Source organism: Pyrus communis, chromosome 15 (genome assembly GCF_041283825.1).
Source record: "Pyrus communis isolate YQ-2024b chromosome 15, ASM4128382v1, whole genome shotgun sequence".
In the NCBI taxonomy this organism is placed as follows: Eukaryota; Viridiplantae; Streptophyta; class Magnoliopsida; order Rosales; family Rosaceae; genus Pyrus; species Pyrus communis.
In genome coordinates this window covers 13,721,315-13,744,182 of record NC_142579.1, presented here as the reverse complement: position 1 = coordinate 13,744,182, position 22,868 = coordinate 13,721,315, and the positions used below count along the sequence as shown (strand labels likewise).

The following is a 22,868-nucleotide window of genomic DNA, read 5'->3' as shown; positions in this document are numbered from 1 at the left end:
TGGTCATCGGAAATTTTAATGAATTTAATTACAAATTAACAACCCGAGAGAGAGATTTAGAAATTAGAAGAAATGGTTTTGGATGGAAGGAAGGACACCGTTTTCGGAGGGAGGGAGTTTTAACGTTTTCTAGTTTTTTTCTTATTTTATTTAAATATATATATATATATATTTAATGAACTATTATTAGTACTTCAAAAATCTCATTCCACCCTCCTCTAGAGTATTTTTTTTTTCTTAATATAGAAAGTTTGAAGTGTAGAATGAGATTTTTGAAGTGCTAATAATAATTCCTTATATTTAGAAACATGATACAGAAACATCACGGTACCATTATATATGTGAATTTGTATGTCAATTATGAATCCAACTAATTTGTGTGTGTGTGTGTGTGTCACTTTTCTTACTTCAATCTATGTTTATTTATTTCCCTAATTTCACTTGAAACCAAATACCAATGGCTACCTCCAAAGCCAAAGTTGGTTACAATTAAACATTTATTCGGTTCAATTGGTTCAATTGATCTTTCAATGGTAGAGCCATCAATTTTTAGACATTATATATCACTATCAAGTTACTAAACTTTGATTTTGGTTAGTTCACTTATTTTGCCTATTATTCGATGGCCCAATTTATTCATTTATTTATTTTCGTTAGTTGGAGATTTTATCACTAAAAGAAGTCCAAAATGGCACACTTCAACTCGGAATGTCCACCTGGACTCCGAATCGAGATATGTTGGCCAACACCAGGAAGGTGACGAAGCTATAAAGTGTAGTGAGATGGAAGATATGAGTAAATTCAAAACTAAAAGTGTCTAAATGCAAGAGTGCATATGTAAGCAGGATTGAACTCATTCACACGTGATGTCAGAGCATAAGTAAAGTATAGTAAAAGTAAAATAAGAATTATACCATCAGAAGTAATCTCCTATATCAATATTTGTTAAGAATCCTCGTTGACATGAAAACTCTGCCACTGAAACTTGGAAGAGCGAAAAATAAAGGTGAGTAGGCCTAAAAAATAAAGTTTTGTAAAACTTTTTCAAAAACGTAATAACCCTTCACCATAAAACAAGTATAGTTTCCAAAAATAGCATACTACATATAGTATGAAAACACTTGCTGTTAACAGTAATATCTCAAAAATGCAATAATTCACCATATTTCGCATATAAAACATATAATATCTGGTAATCACAATATCTCGCATAAACGAAACATATGCTGACACACGAGTTCATGCAGAGGTATTCTGACATGAACATGATTGGGTGTAATGATGATTTACGCTTTAATACTATAATCACGTAAAGACTTGCACTAAGCGCATCATGTATGAGTCCTAATTGTCTATAGCAATCTAGGACAGGACTGGCACCTACCAAGGATCTAAAGTGAGTGTAATGGTGTGAAGTGAACATACACGTGAAGGCTGGCCCTGGCCCTGGGCGAGTACAAACACCAATGTAAGCATGCACAATGAGCAGTTGACATACATATGATCATGCAACAATAATTTGATAATTCTACTCAACATAATACTATTCATGGACGTAAATATAATTAAGGCATCCCCTTATAGTACGCATACCTGTGCATCCTATAGAATTATTTCATAATTCCCAACAATACGATATTTCTTATCAACTTTAATTTAATTATGGCATCATATAGAAAATTCATTATTAAGTATATATGAAAACTAAATAAATACACACACACACACACACACACACACACACACACACTATATATATATAAAAGAAAAGACCCACTCATAATTACTTGCGAGACGGCAAATTCGGAATCAATGCGTCAAAATACACTAAGAATGGTTCCGGGCAAATCCTGTAAAAAGTCAACATAAAGCCAATGGTCAACCGAAAAGTCAACCAAGCCGCCAAGGCGGTCAACTACGTTAAAACTTTGGAATTTCACTAAACAAATGCTCAAAACGAATTCATGGCATCAAAATTAGTCTAGGATGATTCTCAGGAAAATTTCGTAAAAGTCAACGCAGGAAATATTATAGGAATATTCTAGGAATTGGATCTAGGTCAAGTTAGGGTCAACGGGTCACTGGATTGGTTCAATGGGTCACTAGGTCAGGTCAACATGTCAGTGTTGGATCTCGATTTGGATCCGGTTCTGGGTTACGGGTCGGGTCGACCCGGTTTGAAGCCGTGAGTCGACCGAAATCTGGGCAACAATTTTAGACCTCTATTCAAGCTCAAAATACAACCAAACTCAGCAAATTGTATATGGATTTGAAGCTTAGAGAAGGAGAAGAATTTTATACCAAAATCAAGTCGAGTCGTGGCCAGAGTTGGCCAAAAAATGGCCTGAAACTTGTGGTTCTCGCCAGAAAACTGGGAAATGAAAGGCATGGTTAAAACCATCGATTTTTGAGTCGAAGACAACCCAGATAGTTAAGAAAAATCACTAGAAATTGAAATAAGTCTGATTCAATTCAAGCACACCTTGATTTCGAAGCCGAACTCGTCGGAGATGAGGTAATAAGGGAGATCGAGGGAGTTTGGGGGAGAAGTTTGAGGTGTACGAGAGAGAGATGAGATGAGACATGAAGGTGGTGGCTTGAGAACTTGTCGGAGTAACGATGGTTGTACATGGCCAACAGTGGTGATGGTCTCGGTTTGCAGAGAATAATAAAGAGTTTGATAAAGAGAGAATTAAGAGGGAGCAAAGAGAGAGACTAAGAAGTCTGGAGAAGGAAGGGTACTGGTGGCAAAAAGGGAGAGGTCCGTATGGGACCCACAACATAAAAATCTAAAAGGAAAAATAATATAATAATAAAGGATAAAATACCTAGAATATGAATTTACTAAAATACCCTTCACCTTTGTAGTTCTGTAAAATCTTCATCATAATTCCAAATTCACTTCTGCTGCGTGTACGCATTCATATCGACGAGTACTATGAGAATATGCTAAAAGAATGGTTCATACATGACGTTCAATGAAAGTCAATATTCTTGTCTCTAGGAGCATTTTGGTCAATTCACACCTTTAAAATTATAAAAACCGTAAAATTAGGGACGTGTTATTACACAAAAGGACTAAACAAAAAATCTCAGACAAAAGGAGCATACAAATAGGACACCAGTTCTGCATACATCGCATGAGTAAAGGTTCCTAAATGTAGCAAATATGGTGAAGTACAAAAGACAAATCTCAATTCAACTAATATGTTGGAACTAAATTTGTAAAGAACTGCAAACAACGACAATATTTTTCCACTACGAATTACAAATTCCTTGATGGCTGATATTGATGAGAGACATTTGTGGAGTTTGATGGATTTCTTCACGAATGAGGATTCTCTGCATGCTTGTTCCACTACAATATTGTACAAGTCTTTTAATCCTAGCCATACAACAAATTAAACGGTCAAGATTGTACTGCGCAGACAATTTCATGTTCTTTCCCTTACTTCATCTCTAACTCCTTTGTTGTCTTCCATCACCACCCATCACTTGTTCCCCCTCCCCAAATTTTTCCAATGAGTTTCTGGCGCCATTGTTGGGGATCAAATTTGATTCTATCACTTAATTAGATTGTTACATCTTTTGGTTGGTTTAGCTTTATTGTTAGTTTTTTTAATAATAAATTATTTTTCTAAATCTCCTTTTTAGCTTAGCCATTTGTTTCTTGTTTTTTCTAAGGTTCTAAAAGACGCTAGGCTAGTAAGGCAGCGGGTTGGAGCCTAGCGCCTAGGCAGCTAGGCGGGCGCCCAGGCGAACCAAGCAGATTTAAGTAAATCTATTATATTTTATGTAAATAAGCGTCTATTTATACTTAAAAATATATATAATTTCATCCTAAACTACAAAATAGAATGACATATATCTTATGAAATATTGGAACACTATGAAAACATGGAGAACAAGCATATAATGTCTGTTCATTTAAGTATTCAACAAGTCTCTTACAATGTATTGAAAAAAAACTAAAATGCAAAATGAAAGTTATCTAATTTTTGTCTAAGAAAGTCGTAACCTAGACAGGTTTGGGCAGACTATGTCACATCCCTGCCCGGGACGGATCACTTCCCGAACCCGCTCTACCACCGTAGCACGATATTGTCCACTTTGGGCTTACCATTCCTTTACGGTTTTGTTTTTGGGAACTCACGAGCAACTTCCCAGTGGGTCACCCATCATGGGATTGCTCTCGCGCGCTACTCGCTTAACTTCGAAGTTCCCATGGAACCCGAAGCTAGTGAGCTCCCAAAAGGCCTCGTGCTAGGTAAGGATGAGAATATACATATAAGGATCACTCTCCTGGGCGATGTGGGATGTCACAATCCACACCCCTTAGGGACTGACGTCCTCGTCGGCACACCACGGCCAGAGTTAGGCTCTGATACCAAATTGTCACATCCCCGCCCGGGGGGGGGGGACCACAACCCCGGCCCACTCCACCACCGTAGCACGATATTGTTCGCTTTGGGCCCCGACCACGCCCTCACGATTTTGTTTCTGGGAACTCACACGAGAACTTCCCGATGGGTCACCCATCCTAGGATTGCTCTCGCGCGCTACTCGCTTAACTTCGAAGTTCCCATGGAACTCGAAGCCAGTGAGCTTCCAAAAGGCTTCGTGCTAGGTAGGGATGAGAATATACATATAAGGATCACTCCCTTGGGCGATGTGGGATGTCTCAGGCTAGGCGGGCGCCAAGGCAGTCTAGGCGGGCTCCTTAGCAGGTCTAGGCACCATTTCTTAATTTTCAAACACCTAGGCCTTAATCGTGGCGGTAACTAGCTACCTAGTGCCAAGGCGACACCAGGCGGGGATTTTTAGAACAATGTTTTTTTTTTTTCTTCAGAAAATTGAAGCCTTGAAGCCACTTTACCTTGTTGCCTTTACTTTATCTTTTGGTGGATTGTCATCTACATCTTCGCTTTCCACTCCTCCTTTAAACCCGGGAAGTTTCTACATCTTCGCTTTACTCATTTATTTTCTTTTTTCTATACTTTTGTTGTCTATTTTCGTTTATCTTCATTTTTTTTTCAGTATTATTGTTTTATTTATGAAAAATAAGAAAATACATAAAATATATAAAATTTCATAAAATCCAAAACTTTCAAGAAATTTATTGTCACATCCCGGCCCAGGGCGGATCACTTCCCGGGCCCGCTCCACCACCATAACACGATATTGTCCGCTTTGGGCCCCGACCACGCCCTCACGGTTTTGTTTTTGGGAACTCACGAGCAACTTCCCAGTGGGTCACCCATCATGGGATTGCTCAAGCCCCCTTCTCGCTTAACTTCGGAGTTCCTACGGAACCCGAAGCCAGTGAGCTCCCAAAAGGCCTCGTGCTAGGTAGGGATGGGAATATACATTTAAGGATCACACCCCTGGGTGATGTGGGATGTCACATTTATAGCGTGACATTAGTTCCCTATATTTTCTTTGTTTTAACCATATTTTTTATGAACATGACTTGGAAAACTTATATGCACATAGTCTTGTTGATGTGAAACTAGAGCATGATTTGAAGCTTCATATGTGAATCTAGTGAGCTTATGTAACCCTTTTGAGTTTTTGAGCCTATATATGATTGATCCATTATGCATCAATTTCATTTATTCTTGTGCGCATGGTTTTATTTTATCTGTATCTCTAAAACTTATTTTATACTTATCGTTGCATTGATCAATTCACGTAAATACTTGAAAGTGATGTAGGTATTTGTCTCTTTTGTTTGAGCCTTTTTAGCCAACCCTTATTATTATTTTTTGTAGTTAGCCTATTGAACCTTTATACGTGCCTTTTTTGTTTCTTTAACCTAAATATTTTTTTGCCTAGCCTTGTAAAGATTCCTACATGTCCAGGCTTCTAGCATGTAGCTTTTTATTTTTATTTTTCTTTTCAACAAATTCCAAACAAAAGGTTCAAATTCTAGTTACGTTTTTTGTGAAGAAAGAAATTGATATCAGAATTTAAATTGTTTTTGTCGAAATATTCACAAAAATATTTTACAACAACATAATATAAAATTAATTTAAAAAAAGTTAACACAAACAGTAAATTTGCCTCTAATCAAATTAAAATATAAAACCAGAAAAACCTCAAGCTTAGAAATTCTACGATAAATGTGTCCCCCATTAGAGACATATTACTTTAGGACAGAGAGATTTCTTTTAATTCTCTAAATGAGTCCTCCTGTGTGGTGGTTGGAATCGGAGATGCCCCTACATTATGTTTGGATGAGGGAAATAAACATGAAATTTATATAAAAGTTAGAATTTATAAATTGACATACACCAATTCCTTTGTTTAGATTCATAAACATAGAAATTTAGAATTTCCTTGTGATAAAAAAATTTGGAATTTTGGAGCTCCAATTCCAAAGTTTAAATTCCATGTAAATAAATGTCATTCCCAATTTCTATGAATAAGAGTCTAAAAATAACAAATTTTGTATTCCTTATTTTTAGATTAACTAAATAAATTTTTTTATAAATTATACAAAATAAAATCTCGTCATTTTAATTTACTCTATTTTAATATCAATATCCTTGCTAACCTTAAATTTCTCTGTTACTTCCGAATAAGAAGAATCCCCAAACACCAAGAAAATGAAAGGAGGGAATGTTCAGATCAACTGGCACGACAACAAGCCGGTCCTAACCCTAGATTTCCACCCGATTCCCGGCACTCTCGCCACTGGAGGCGCTGATTTAGACATCAAGGTACTCGCTCAAAATGTTGATTTAATTTTGTTACTTTTTTTTCTTCTTGCTATAGTGATTTCATTTTGTTAATTGTTGGACTAAAAGTTTAATATTTACCAGCTTTGGTCAATAAGTTGGAGTGAAACAGAGAAGAAACTCCCAGTAGCTTCATATCAAAACAGCCTTTCTTACTATAGTTCCGCCGTGAATGCTGTTCACTTCTCGCATTCCGGCAAGTGAATACCTATGTCTCACTGTTGTATGTTCCACTCAGAAGTGAGTAATGAATGTGCTGAACTGTACAATTGTGATTGAGTTGCATAGCTAGTTTCCGCAAATTCTTACATATTACATCCTGAAACTCGTTAAACGTTAGTAATGCTAACTCCAGACTCGGAGAACAGAATGCATACTGGCTATGTATATTCTCAACTTTCTAGGATTGTATTAAGGTTGAATGGTGTTGTCATATGCAGAACATTAAGTTGAAGTTTCATGAGTCTACATTTGACTTTATACCGTTATTAATTTACTTTATCTTCAAAGGGTAGCAGATTCTGTTTTATAGTTTATTTTAGAACATGATTTCCATTTGTACGAGTCTATAAGAATTCAGGAGTAGCTTGAAACTTTAGGATTTCCTACTATTATCCATATATGATGTTGGTGTGAACCTGTCACTGAGTTTTTAAGCAGAAATGTAGTATCAGATTTACTATTTAAGTAGTTAGGACTTGCATGGATTTACTCGGAAATTTACCAGAATCCCAATGATCCTCAAATACGACCCCAAACATGTTGCTCCCAGGTTTTGAAATATATAAATAAGCAAGAAGCTTCATGGTAGAACAAAGCATCCATAGTAGACTATACTGCAATGTATAAGTTCCTAAACTTTAAAGTTGTAATTTTGAATCAATAAGGATGAATATCTAGTTTCAAGATTCCACAGTATCTCCAGGGGAGCTGTTTTAATTTTAGTCAACGTTATGCTAAAATGACTAGAAAGTAGAAAGTTATTTTAGCTGGTCACTTTTTAAAAAGCTCAAGCCAACCATACTAGCTATTTTAAATACTCACCAATTTTTTCTTACTTTTTGAATTCATCTTTTTTATTTAACAATTATTTTTTAGCTACTCCAGCCTCAAGCGAAATGTAATAGTATTAAAGCATTGAATAGCTAGGCACTAGAAGCCACTTTCTTTCTCCTTAGTCCTTAAACACAGGAATTCCTAGAGGTTAAGCTATTTTAGGAACTCGATAGCTAGTATGGTTAACCTCTCACGGAGATGCTCTAACTTTTGAGAGGTTTGAAGTGTGTACTTTTTGTAACAATTGGAAAGATTAGAAAAATGTGAGTCTAATGAAGAAGAATGTCGTTAGGGCTCCCAGATTGTCAATAGATTATGAAGGAATTATGGCATCAACATTCTATTTTGAAGCCAACTCTCATTGATGCCATGATAAAGAACATTTGTAATGATTAAAAAAAAAGTGTAGAACCAGTAAAGAGAATTTAGAAGTATAGAGGGGTTTAAAGAAGAAGAATGAGACAGAATAAGAGAAACACCAAGGGAATTAGGAGATAATAGAAGAGAAAGAGAGAGATAAGAAAGAATTGAGGATGGAAGAGAGATTAGGGTTTAGAAGGCCGAGAGGGAATCATTTAGGATAATTTCATTCATCAATCTTGTTTGTCACTACTGGATTACTAAGAAACATAAAATTCGTTAAAAGGAACTATTGTCCAGGTTTATTCTTGTCTTAAAATGTATTTCTCAATAAGAGTATTGTTGAAGTTTCTTTGATTTCTCAGTCCCTTCCGTATCTGAAACCAAACTTTGTCCTTCAAACAGTAGCTTCTGTTTGTTGTACTTCTGAGTAGCATTTATGCAATAAGTGAAGTTTCTTTTCAAAAGATAAACTGAAGCTTGGGCGATTAGGTTATTCACATGTCTTGCCTTCATCATGCTTATTGTTGATGTTCCAACTAATATGATACCTTTAATGACGATGCAGGAGAACAACTTGTTGCTAGTGCAGACGATATGTGGAGCCACTCATCAAACTTTATTTGTTTTTATATGTATAACAAGACAATCATGATTCACCTATTTAGCTGATACAATGTCCTTTGAATTACCTGTTCTTTTTTTCCTGTTTTTCTTCTTATCATTAGGAGGTAATCTCATTGTGTGGAAGTTGCATGCAACATAAACTAACAAAACGTGGAAGGTCCTAAAGACATTGTCGTAAGTGATGCAATACCTACATCATGGTTATATAAGAGATATCTTCTTTGGATCCTAAGACAGTCCATTGGTTGAAGTCTAAATGTAGTCTTTTGGGTCTAGAGAGAAGTGTCCATGGTAGTTTAAGATCAAAATTTTTTTAAGTACAGATGATTATTAAAATAAATGGGAATGTCATTAGGTGCACTCAATGACCGTCATGAAGAAGTGAAGAAAAGTTGCTAATGAGTGTAACAAGTGGTGGCGCTATTGATGAATTTATATGGACAAAGGAATCCTATCCATGCATATGAAATAGTCCTTTTACTGTACAATGCCCAGGCTTTTGTTTTCAGCTCATATAAATGGTGAAACACTAAATTGGATATTCAATGTGCTTATTGTAATGATCACACATGATCTCCCAGAAAAAAGAAAACTTGAACCGAGATAGTACCTGTTCCTCATCCCATCCTTGTTAGAGCTAGCTATTTGAGGTTTAGCTTTGTAAATTAAAACAGTTTAACCAATTAGGTTTGCAAATTATGACAAAACAATGATTTTATAGGATACAAAATAATGTACACCTCACATGCACGTTAGTTAAACACCAAATCAGATTGGCATGAATGAAACTTAGTGATTGGTGAAGGCTTGGTGCTTTGTTATCTGCTCTACCTACCTATACCCCTGTCTGTCTTCTCTAGAATTACTACAAAGCCTAACCTTCTTAGTCTTATACACATCCTTTTTCTTCAAAATTTTATCATCCTAAATTCGCCATAGTTATATTAGATACTAAGGTGAATAATTTGAATTCAGTTTATCTAGTCAATTTAGTCCTGGCAATCTTGCATGTTGGAGTTCAATTGCAGATGTATGTCAATCAAAATGTCAGATTCTGTTTAGAGCTTTTCAGGCCATATATTTGTTGCATAAATCCTATGTTCATGATTGGCTTTTCTTGGGTTAGACTTCACCTCAAGGATGTGCTTGACCTCCAGTGGTCCATTGATGGTGCGTATCTCATCTCTGGGTCAGTGGATAATTCTTGCATCATATGGGATGTGAACAAAGGTGAGAGAGAATGCCCAACCAAAATAACTACAGCAAATATCTGTTTATTGAAAGATCAAGAATGACCTTACCTATTTCTATTCCTCAGGTTCTGTCCATCAGATTCTGGATTCCCATTGCCATTATGTTCAAGGTATGGCATGGGACCCATTGGTCAACTACGTTGCTTCTCTTAGTTCTGATAAGACTTGTCGCATTTATGTCAAGAAACCTCAATCAAAAGGGACGAGTGCTGAGTGATGCGTGATTTATACGCACACAAATTAAACCCTCTTTTCGTCAAATTATAGTATATGTATAAGTAGGGATCGTTCTGGACCGGGGATTAGGAGGGATTGTTAATCACTTGGATTTGACTCAAAAACGTAAAAACACAATATAAAACACTAAACTAGACTCAAAGAATGTAAAACTAAACTTTAAAACACTAAGACAAACCAAAGACTCAAAATGCTTTTAAAAACACAAACTAAAATGATTTCTAACTAAATTGACATTAAAGTAAAGGGGGATTTAAGTTTATACGAAAATTGAAATAACGAAACAAGTTAAATAAACTAGACAGAATGTAAATATGAAATTGATGAAATGGAATGAATGGATGATAGAATAGCTAAGGGGGTCATCTCCACATATGTTACACTTGCATAATAAAAAGATTTCCAGTTGATCTTTCGATAAATTATGAAACTCATCACCCCGGGTTAATTAGGTCCGCTTAAATTAACCGTCAAGTTTTCCTTAAGTTAATGAATTGGATGGGTTAGCGCAACGCAATTCACATCATTCTCCAAAAGTCCTTTATGTGAACAGCACAATAAAGATACAATCAAAGATCATTAAGCATTATGAAAACTATAAGTGTTGACGAGGCATTCGTTACTATGATGAGCATGAAACTCGTGCCAAGAATTCATTTAACGCGATTGTTTATAAGCAACCTCCACTACTTGTGAATATAAGTTCATAACGATTAGGTGAAAATCACTTATATTCTAGCGTCATATTCATGCATGAAAATTAAGCGCGCATTCTTAATAAACATACATAAATAAGTTATCAATCAAACGGTTAAACAAATTGAATCAACAACTTATGAAATGCAATTAGAAGTAATCAAATCAAAAATGCAAGCATAAACATATATTTCGAATCACCCCCTAGCTAAGGGGGGGTTTAGTTCCTCATACAAAACAAAGAGAATTAAAATTAAACATTGAAATCAAAGAAACACCTAAACATTCCAACAACTCAAACTTGAATTGTATGAACGTTTAGGCCCTCTTCTCTTCCTCTTTATTGTAGCATAAGGTTTAAGGATAGTTGGTTTGGGGGAATGGAAGTGTGGAATGGAGTGAGGAGTGATGGAAATGGAAAGATGGTTTTTGGATTACAAGGGAACTCACGGCAAAGAGAAGGAATGGAAGTGTTTGTGGTGTGTTGTGTATGAAAATGAGATGTCCAGAATGAATGAATGCAAGGGTATTTATAGGAGTAGTGGAGGGAACATATGGCTATGTCATTTGTAGGTGAAGTAGGTGGATGTTGTAGGTGAAGTAGGTGGATGTTGTAGGTGAAGTGGATGTTGTAGGTGAAGTAGGTGGATGTTGTAGGTGAAGTGGATGTTGTAGGTGAAGTAGGTGGATGTTGTAGGTGAAGTAGGTATGTTGTAGGTGAAGTAGGTGAATGTTGTAGGTGAAGTAGGTGGATGATATGTTAAGTGATAAGTGATAAGTGATATGATATGTGGTTATGATATGATAAGTGGTTAAGTGGTGATGATAAGTGATAAGTGATTAAGTGATATGATATGTGGTGATGATAAGTGATAAGTGCATGTGGGTTAACTAATGAAGGAAATGCATGTGCAATGACAATGTGTTAGAATGGATGTGTGTTATGCATGGCATGATTGGGATTAGGAAAGGTTTAAATGTCCTAAAACTAAAGAGAACAAGGTTCCAACACTTTGGCTCCAATTAGGTCTTCAATTTCGTCCAACACTTTGGCTTCAAGCATAAGCTATCCGTCCTTAGCCCAAAAGTGCTCCAAAAGTCTCCAAAATGCATCTTTTTGCTCCTTTAGCCCTTTGGACCTACAAACACACGAAAATAGCTTAAAGTACTAAAATAACTAAAGAAACATAACGTAAATGCACGAGAACAAGCCATTTAAGTCGCATGAATATGCTCCTATCAAATACCCCCACACTTATCTTTTGCTAGTCCTCGAGCAAAACAGAAAGAAAAACAAAACAAAACCAAACGAAACAAAACAAGTAAAATACAACCTAAACCTTCCAACAACCGTCTTAGGGATTTCCAAAGCACATGACAAGTTAAAAATCATCATTCCCACAGATTTTTGCCATCATTACACTTAAGTACATTCTTAATCATAGTCACCACATACTAGTTCACAATTAAGCATTTAAAACACATTTCGAATGTAGTAACATGCCTTAGAGAAATTGCTCAAATCCTTACAAGATATGCACTCGTTTTTCACACAGATTTTCTGACTACACACCTTACACTAGTTATATGTGAGAAGATTGATGTAAACATGTAGACGAACACTCACATATGTTATAACAAGGAAAGCATTTTCTGGATTTACGATAATGACATGAATATGATCTCATGAATGGAATGCTACTACTTAGAATGAGAACCAGTGATTCCATAAGCTCATATCAATTTCAAACTCCACATTATTGAACACATAACGATCAAGATAGAAGTCAAAAGGGTGTAACGGGGCTAAAGGTATTTGGCTAACAAAGAAGGTATATGGAAAACAAAGGTTCTTAAAGAAATAGCGAGCAAAGCATTTGAATTAACGTAGAATTCACTTTTGAATGAAAACTCAACTTTTGAACAACAAGGGGGAACAAGCTCTTTTTTTTTTTTTTTTTCTTTCTTTCTTTTCTCTTCTTTTCTGTTTTTCTTTTTCATATGTTTTTCACAATTTTTTTTTTTTTCTTTTCTTTTGACTCTCAAAACATACAAACTTAAGAACAAACTTTTACTCCCCCACACTCATTTTCTTGCAAAATGTACTCAAAAGGAATTCATTTAAGTCATGCTCACTATCTTTTAAGAACAAGAGTACGGATGGTCCTAATCTAGGCTAGGTAAGGGGTGATATGGTTAGCAAAGAAAATAGGTTAAACGAGGCTCAACGGTGTTAAGACTTACAATATATACGAAATATGGGAAGTAAGGCTATTTGGCTATGGTGGCAACTACACAACTTCATCTTGATATATGTTATGCAACTCAATATCATGCTTTGAATGAAACGGATATAAGTTCTAGCATTTAGTTCTATCATGATACAATTGCATTCTAAGTAGCAACCAAGCAAGGAATAATGAGATCATTCAACAACTTTAGAAAACAAAGAATCACAGAAAATAACTCTCCAAAGAAGGTAATGGCTCGAGTCTCACAGGGTTGTAGCGTTTGTTTGAGTTCCTTCCTTCAAGCATGTTACAAAAACGAATTTTTCTTTTATGATTGCATGTGAAGTCATACATTATAACCATAACTAAGCATAAACCAAGAGTAAATCAAACTTTTCTCTATGTTTATAACTCTTTTTAACAGTCATGCAATTACAAACCAAATCCTTATCATTGTGTTGGAAGGTACCCTAAGACACAAACTCACAAAAACGACTCAAAACACTCTTTTTAGGCTTTTCAAAACAATTTTTCAAATTTTTATGTGCTTTTCGGAGTTATAAAAACAAAACATACTAAAACACTCTAAAACAACTTAAAAACACCTTAAAACAGCAAGGAACAACATTTGAAGTTATGGGTGATAAAATCCCACGAATTTGCATTAACAACATTAGTTACCCCCCCACACTTAAATCAAACATTGTCCTCAATGTTTTAAGCATAGATTCACACAAAACATAAGTAAACACACAAACAACAACTAAACATACTAAACATGGCAGAATGTAATTAACAAAGAGAAGAGTTTAGGGACGCAAATCTGGTTATGGAGTGTAAATTCCCTCTTCTCTTTGTTGATTGCATTGAGGCTTGATCTTGATGATTCCACAGGCTTACTCTCGAACTGGTTTCCGCCCATCATTGATTTTCCTTTGTGCTACTTCTTGAACTGGGCAGCAGGATGGTTCTTTTGGTCTCCCCCGAAGGTCTGAGCTTACCCTTTTGGTCTGTTTCTTTGTTCAATCTTTCCAATTCGTATTGAAAAGGGTTGGAGGATAACTCAGCCTATGTTTGTCTCCACATGCTTCAATGTATCATTTTCACTTGCCTTACTCGCTCTCCTTTGCAGAAGTGGTCCCTTCTCCGGAAGTGTATCAACCGTTGAAGATGACTACTCGAGAGCAACGCTAGGTAAGCAATCAGGAATAGATTCCAGGCAGTTGGCTCCAGATCGGAAGATTGACTCCAAGTGCCGGCTGATTGCTTCTTTTACTTTGCCATGCGAGTAAGAACAAGGACAAAGAAAAAGACAGGGAAAGAGCATGATATGAGATACTTTTGCTTTTGACCTTGATGATATGAGATACCTTTGCTTTGAAGAAGCGGTGAATGAATCAACACATGCTTCAATCCGCCGTTTCCTCCTGGGTCATATGTACTCCAGGCATCTGGTATCATCTTTGGGGAAGAAGAAAGAATTGAGTATTTTGAAAGGCTTTGCTGGGAGTGCGCCCTCAGAGGTGAGGGAGAGTTGGGAATTTTCTTCAGGTTTGCCCTGCCATAAAAGACGAAGGTCGACATATATAGAGATAATATCAAGTGGTGGTACTTTTTACCCTTGTCGACAAACGTTTTGATCCCGCAATTCCGGCTTTTTGAAATAGTGGCGCCTCTTCGATCTTTGAATACGCCTCTTCGATTTCTGAGCAGGCGCCCCTTCGATTTCTGAACGACGCCCCTTCTCTTTCTGAACGACACGTGGTAGTGCAGATGCGGCTCCTTTTGACAAAGCTGCACGCGTTTTCTGAAAAGCAGAGAAAGCGTCGCCGAACTTTGCGCTTGTCGGCTAAAGACGTGTAGTTGCGATGATGGCCTCCACGTGTTTTCAGCTTTGTCAGAAATCTTTTGACAAAGTTGAACGCGTTTTCTGAAAAGCCGAGGGAGCGTCGCCTAACTTACGCCGGAAAATCCGGCTCTTTGAATCGGTGGACGCGTCGCCTTGGCATTTTATAGAGCTATCGATCACCGCCAACATACACACTCTGAAGATTTCCCATTCCTGAAACTCGACTCCGGCCCTTTGTGAAATTTTTAACTCCATCCACCCCTTCTCTTTGAACACTTTTGAAAAAAATGGCAAACTCATCGAACCTTAGCTTAGATTTGAGTCTCAGCAGCGATCCGGTTGCGCCCCGTCAAGGTAATGTATGGCGCCCTTCTTTTTTATCTTCTAACGGTCCTCTTTCAGGTGAAGACTCTGTGATGCAGGACGCCACAATAGCTACAATAGTAGCTAAAAACCTCCTCACTCCAAAAGATAGTAGGCTGCTGTCAGGACGGTCCGATGAGTTGGCCGTTCAAGAGTCCCTCGCACTTAGTGTTCAGTGTGTGAGCTCTGTGTCCAACATGGGCCTACGCCTGCTTGCTCGGTCCCGCCAAGTGGAATCGTTGATGGCAGAGGTGGAAAGTCTTAAGCAGGAAATCAAACAGCTTAAGTACGAGAATAGAAGTTTGCATGTGCTTGCAAATAACTATTCGGCGGGCATGAAGAGGAAGCTTGATGAGCTGCAAGAATCTGAGGGTCGAATTCACAGTGACCGTCAAAGGCTTGCGTCTTATCTCCAGAGGCACCTTTTTCCTGGGTCATCCAGCGCTTGGCCAAGTATTGAGGCCTGGAATGCTCTAGCTCCGATGCCTCCCGCTCCGATGCCTTCCGCTTCGATGCCTCCTGCTTCTATGCCTCCCGCTTCTGCGCCTTCCGCTTCTGCGCCTCGTAGTGGGACTTCACGCAAACAACCTTTGTGAAGCTCCACCTTTCTCCATGTTTAGTATCTTTCTTTTTTTCTTTTTCTCTTTTTTTTATTTTTTTATTTTTTTATTTTTTTATTTTTTATTTTTTTTTATTAACATAAATAAAATCAAACGGCATGGAATTGGTCCTTGAATGGAAGGTGATACTTGAAGTGAACCGGCATTGGTTTGAATTCTAGTGTAGGTGCCTGATTAAAAAAAAATAGCAAGTTAGTATAAAATCTAATGGAATTTGGAAAAAAATACTTACTTGTTTTGTCCGACAAGAACTCAATGACAAATACCACTCCTTTGAAAGTTTCAGGGATATTGGACTTGGCCAGATTGCAAGTGATGGTTATTACTTGTCCAATGTCATCAAATTTAACTTTTTTGGATTTTGTGGTTTCAAGAACGTCCTCTTTGATGGATTCATGACATTCCCTACTTGTCACCTTTGGAAGGGCTTCCAAGATGTCTTTTTCACCTTCTTCTTCCTTGGAAGTCATGAATCTGCAAGGAATAGGGTTAAAAATAATGAAATTTGGAACAACCATACCTGTATTAGATGGCATAGGAGCAATAGGAGCCTCCGGTAAAGGTGTTTCCACCCTTTCCGTGGGTTGGGTGTATTCCTCTTCCTTGTGATTTGATTTTGATGGTTGAGGGTCCGTTCCAACCTCCTTGTCACTGCTCAACATGATTTCCTTGGCAGTTTCAAATTCTCCCTTCTGATTTGCAATGGTTGAACTAGGGAGTTCGCCTTGGTCGCAAAATTGTCCTTCGAACTCCGCTATCTGCCCAATTTGCTTTTCCAGAGTAGTAAGTAATTGAAAAATCGTATCATTATCATTTGAATTACCTACATTACTTTGGGCAGGTTGTGGTGGCTGCATAGGCGTTGAATAGAACTCCTCATACGGCTGCCAATATCCTTCTTGTTGAGCCTCATTGTCTTGATTTTGTAAGCCCTGCACCAAACAAATTAATTCATCAAGCTTTTGGTTATAATTTATTGACGAACTTAAATTTGGTTGGGCATATTGAATATGAGGTTGTGGTGGCTGCCAATATCCTCCTTGTTGAGCATTTTGAGGTTCCCACCACATAGAGTTTGAATGATCACTCCAATCCGAATTGTAAGTATTGGAAAACACGTTATTCCTTGATTGAAGATTAAATATATCAACTCTTTGCATTTGGGACCTTTCCATGAGTTGTGACAAAAGAGAAGCATTATTAAGTGCCGTCTTGTTCTTAACAAACAAAACACAAATAAAAAAAAAAAAAAAAAAAACTAAATCTAAAAGACAATACAGAAACAAACAATCCAAGGGATTAGCAAATTTTCTAATCCCCGGCAACGGCGCCAAAATTTGATGCGAGTTTTATACGCGCACAAATTAAACCCTCTTTTCGTCAAATTATAGTATATGTGCAAGTAGGGATCGTTCTGGACCGAGGATTAGGAGGGATTGTTAATCACTTGGATTTGACTCAAAAACGTAAAAACACAATATAAAACACTAAACTAGACTCAAAGAATGTAAAACTAAACTTTAAAACACTAAGACAAACCAAAGACTCAAAATGCTTTTAAAAACACAAACTAAAATGATTTCTAACTAAATTGACATTAAAGTAAAGGGGGATTTAAGTTTATACGAAAATTGAAATAACGAAACAAGTTAAATAAACTAGACAGAATGTAAATATGAAATTGATGAAATGGAATGAATGGATGATAGAATAGCTAAGGGGGTCATCTCCACATATGTTACACTTGCATAATAAAAAGATTTCCAGTTGATCTTTCGATAAATTATGAAACTCATCACCCCGGGTTAATTAGGTCCGCTTAAATTAACCGTCAAGTTTTCCTTAAGTTAATGAATTGGATGGGTTAGCGCAACGCAATTCACAACATTCTCCAAAAGTCCTTTATGTGAACAGCACAATAAAGATACAATCAAAGATCATTAAGCATTATGAAAACTATAAGTGTTGACGAGGCATTCGTTACTATGATGAGCATGAAACTCGTGCCAAGAATTCATTTAACGCGATTGTTTATAAGCAACCTCCACTACTTGTGAATATAAGTTCATAACGATTAGGTGAAAATCACTTATATTCTAGCGTCATATTCATGCATGAAAATTAAGCGCGCATTCTTAATAAACATACATAAATAAGTTATCAATCAAACGGTTAAACAAATTGAATCAACAACTTATGAAATGCAATTAGAAGTAATCAAATCAAAAATGCAAGCATAAACATATATTTCGAATCACCCCCTAGCTAAGGGGGGGTTTAGTTCCTCATACAAAACAAAGAGAATTAAAATTAAACATTGAAATCAAAGAAACACCTAAACATTCCAACAACTCAAACTTGAATTGTATGAACGTTTAGGCCCTCTTCTCTTCCTCTTTATTGTAGCATAAGGTCTAAGGATAGTTGGTTTGGGGGAATGGAAGTGTGGAATGGAGTGAGGAGTGATGGCAATGGAAAGATGGTTTTTGGATTACAAGGGAACTCACGGCAAAGAGAAGGAATGGAAGTGTTTGTGGTGTGTTGTGTATGAAAATGAGATGTCCATGAATGAATGAATGCAAGGGTATTTATAGGAGTAGTGGAGGGAACATATGGCTATGTCATTTGTAGGTGAAGTAGGTGGATGTTGTAGGTGAAGTAGGTGGATGATATGTTAAGTGATAAGTGATAAGTGATATGATATGTGGTTATGATATGATAAGTGGTTAAGTGGTGATGATAAGTGATAAGTGCATGTGGGTTAACTAATGAAGGAAATGCATGTGCAATGACAATGTGTTAGAATGGATGTGTGTTATGCATGGCATGATTGGGATTAGGAAAGGTTTAAATGTCCTAAAACTAAAGAGAACAAGGTTCCAACACTTTGGCTCCAATTAGGTCTTCAATTTCGTCCAACACTTTGGCTTCAAGCATAAGCTATCCGTCCTTAGCCCAAAAGTGCTCCAAAAGTCTCCAAAATGCATCTTTTTGCTCCTTTAGCCCTTTGGACCTACAAACACACGAAAATAGCTTAAAGTACTAAAATAACTAAAGAAACATAACGTAAATGCACGAGAACAAGCCATTTAAGTCGCATGAATATGCTTCTATCACTGAGAAGGCAAATATGTTTCTCAGCATGCTATTTCGAAGGCTGAACATCCACTTTCGGATGATTCTAAGGTTGGCAGATAGTAAATTGTCCATGTATTTTGTTTATCATAATAATAGATGGAATAGACATGTGCTAAGCTTCTTGAGGTTTTCAACTGCAGTTTGCAAAAAACCATCTCTTTCTTGATGAGACATTGCCATCTTTCTTTCGAAGATTAGCATGGTCACCTCATGGATCTTTTCTGCTTGTTCCAGCAGGTACTAGCCTCAATAGAATGCTTACTGAAATGTGAACTTATGTAGTGTAATTTTCTGTCCACAATGGGAATTGTATGTTTGTTTCCACCCTACCACCTTTTTGTTGGCAATTATTGTTGTATGGACCTCTAGGGGAGGACTGTAACTGATTTAGTACCATGTCCATTGGGTTAAGTCTGCTTTGGAGAAATGTAATTTGCTCCATTATCTTTTAGATGGACAATGTCATATTCATGAATCTCACTGTCAGTTGCAATTTGAGAAGATCTAGGTTACTTAAGTATGGTAATAAATCCAAATGCCAACTTGAGTTAGCACACATGGAGCCACCCTTGGGTGGTTACCGATGGTATGAGATCAACTAGTTGTGTGATTCAAGGGCCATTGTTATGATGACATCTTGGGGCTACTGAGGGAATCGGCCACGCCAAAGAGTATATGTGTCATATGTGTGATTTTCTTGTTGGTGAAGATGTGAATGCCTAATGGACGAGAAACTTTGATACCCTTAAATCCCGCATAGGCTATGATTGGGTAGATTTAGAGTGCTTAAGTAAGTTGTATAATGTTTATATCCATTATTTGTGCCTTTTGTGAATAAGCTTTTAGCTGTTTAGTGGTTGCTTAGTTTTATTTGTTTCTGTGCATTATGTGTTGTAGGGCCTTAAGTATGTCATGCTATTGTTTTTTGTTTAATTGAGTTATGCAAACTCAAAAGAGCCCATTATTTGCAATCATGTTAATTTTCAGGACTCTTTGAAGTGAATTTAATTTATGATGATTTGAAGTAAACGTCATTTTAATTTCCATTGTTGGTAGATTCGCACAAGACATGTATGATTGTATTAGGCTATAAAATGAGTGTACAGCAACTCTGGAATTTTATGGACTGAAGCGTCTATAGAATAACTTACTTAAGTTTTAGACCTTTATGACTTGTGACTACTTCTGCTTGATTTTTAAGCATAGGTGCTGCTGGAATTCAGTCTGGTAGATATTTGCTATCTTGGTTTAGGGCCTTAGTTTGAATTTTGTTTGATAGGTTAAGCACCTTTTTTAAGGCTCTTACTCATTTTGATTTTGTGCTTTTCTGTCTTTAATATGAGTAATCATGGTAGACATGTACATATATATGCCTATACGTACACAAATATGAATATGCCTATAAGTGTATGTATGCACCTATGTATGTATGTTCGTAAGGATCTGTACTTAGTTTGAACTTTTAATGGGTTTTTATAATTTTTTTAGGATTTTTCTTGGTGCATATATGTTTTAAAACAATGAAAGGATAATCTGAGATGCCCCACTGTATGTTCCTGAAAGATGATGGTGATTTAGACATCCCTCTAAATCCTGACTCCCTACTATCTATACTTACCACTAAGGTTTGGGTTCTTTGCTTCTTTTTTTTGACACAACAATCTTCCAATTTCAGGTTCCTACAAAGTATCACCCACAACAGAAATAGTAAATACTGCTTATATATTTTCTAGGAATGACCTGTCAAGGCAAGGCATAGCATTTACATTTTGGTTCTGAATATTGCTTTTCTTAAAATGATTTGTCATGTATATTATGGAATAAAGTCCACCTAAGTTTCGTGTTGGGTTTCATAGCCTGACCCTGTGCTTTTCAGTTCATAATGGTCAAGTAAATGAACTAAATTTGAAGGGAACTTTCTTCTTGCATTATTCTCCCATTTCATGTTAACACATGCCTGCTGTACAGCTCCCTGGTGCCTGTAAACCTGTTATAGCAGTTCATTTCCGCCCTTTGCTTTTTAGCCTGCGGGGGTCAAATCAATGTACGCACATTGGTTACATTGTAATTTTCAAACACTGTTGATTGATGATAGTAATATGCAATAGTCTTTGGTGAATTTGCAGCTGGGTTCTTTAACCTTCCCCACTGTATTATTTTTGTTGTGGCCACTCTCAATTTGTTGTACATTTATGAAACAGAGAGTGCTCCTCCAATTGCTATCTTTGCTGGTTTTCACTATGCAGCCATAACAGACATTGCATGGTAAACTTTGTATCAGTTTTCAGCAATAAACTATTTATTTGATGTTTTAATTATAATAAGGTTGAACTCAGGTATTTTTTGTTCAAAAGGTCACCCGACGCTCATTGTCTAGCATTGTCTTCCCAAGATGGTTACTGCACTCTAATTGAATTTGAAAATGATGAACTAGGGTCACCTATCTATTTAACAGGTTTCCTGTCCTTGCATTTTCGAAATCTATTTATCACTAATTTTTGTATCCATCATTTCTTCCATTGCATTGTAACTCCTGTTTCATTCTGCTATAGAAGAAAAGAAAGTCGCGGGTGACGAGAAGAGAAGCCCAGTTCACAAGCCAGAGGACATGGTCCTTGAAGCTGTGAAAAATAATAGTCTTGTTGAGAAGGCAGAAAACGTACCGACAGAAGCTGTGGCAGCTAATAATCTTATTACAACAGACAGTGCAAAATCAAAAGCAGAATGGAATCAACTCACAGAAGCAGAAACGAAAGGGAAAGAAGTCGGGGGTGAAGAAAATGAAAGCCCAGTTGAGAAGCTAGATGACATGGTACTTGATAGTATTGTTGCAGAGAAAATCGGAAAATCAGAAGCAGAAAGGAATGAAGGTAAAAATGAAATACGTTGTTTCAATCCCGTTTTGTACCCTAAACCACAAAAACTAGTCCTGAGTGAGTCGGAAAGCAGTGTAATGTTGACAACCTCATAGAAAAACTCTACAAACGACATTGTTGAAATTGACGTGAAATTGAACTCTTGTTCTACTTGGACAACAATCTTTAGGCAACTGTTTTCTGATACCTTCTAAGAATGTCTTCACCGACGAGAAGCTTCCATTGGGTACGTGAAAGCTTTGAGTTTAATCAAAGTGGCTAGAATAATGTGCTTTACCTTTTTAACTCAAATTCGAATCACTATTATGATACTTTAATTGAATGTAATGTAGACATCATAACCTATCATTTGTTGTCAATGGGTTCTTTAGTTTAATGAGTACATTATGGGTGATTATTCCAATTGCATCACATCTTGAATCACATTGATTTCGGTGAGAGTATGTCCATTTCAATTAATTAAAGTGAAGCTCTGTTGGATTTAAGTGTGGAACAACTTAAATGAAACAAAGAAGCTGATGAAATGAGCACTAAATTACATGAGATGGGCCTCAACTGCCTCCAACTTGTTTTGTGGCTCATCTCTAGTGAATGTCAAATATTAATTAGAAACTACAGATTGGGATATGTAATGTATTAGTCCCTTCCATTCACATCTCTCAAATAAGCTTATTTGAGGGATCCTATTGTCACGGGATGACTCTTTAAGCCTTCCGCCCGTGCGGCACTTAGACTTGAGAACCTCGATGAACAAGCTAAGTAAGCCTTTGAAGCCTCGCTTCCCCGGATTGAATCACAAAGAAAGCTAAGATAGCTTGGAGA

General features: G+C 36.8%; 1 protein-coding gene across 1 annotated transcript; it reads left to right on the top strand.

Annotated features, from left to right (window-relative positions):
- Positions 1–6,543: 6,543 nt before the first annotated feature.
- Positions 6,544–22,141, top strand: LOC137725674 (uncharacterized). The gene is made up of 8 exons (XM_088684940.1): positions 6,544–6,722; positions 6,825–6,940; positions 8,725–10,013; positions 10,102–10,146; positions 19,311–19,407; positions 21,372–21,435; positions 21,525–21,625; positions 21,723–22,141. Exons 4-8 carry the CDS (start codon positions 10,138–10,140, stop codon positions 22,139–22,141), a joined length of 690 nt encoding a protein of 229 aa, XP_088541066.1. The 5' UTR covers positions 6,544–6,722; positions 6,825–6,940; positions 8,725–10,013; positions 10,102–10,137.
- Positions 22,142–22,868: the final 727 nt, after the last annotated feature.

Bases quoted from the DNA above. Each gene is read 5' to 3' on its own strand.
- LOC137725674 (XM_088684940.1), top strand. The intron at 19,408-21,371 runs GTACTAGCCTCA...TTTATGAAACAG, and splicing joins TTTTCTGCTTGTTCCAGCAG to AGAGTGCTCCTCCAATTGCT. The intron at 21,626-21,722 runs GTTTCCTGTCCT...ATTCTGCTATAG, and splicing joins GTCACCTATCTATTTAACAG to AAGAAAAGAAAGTCGCGGGT.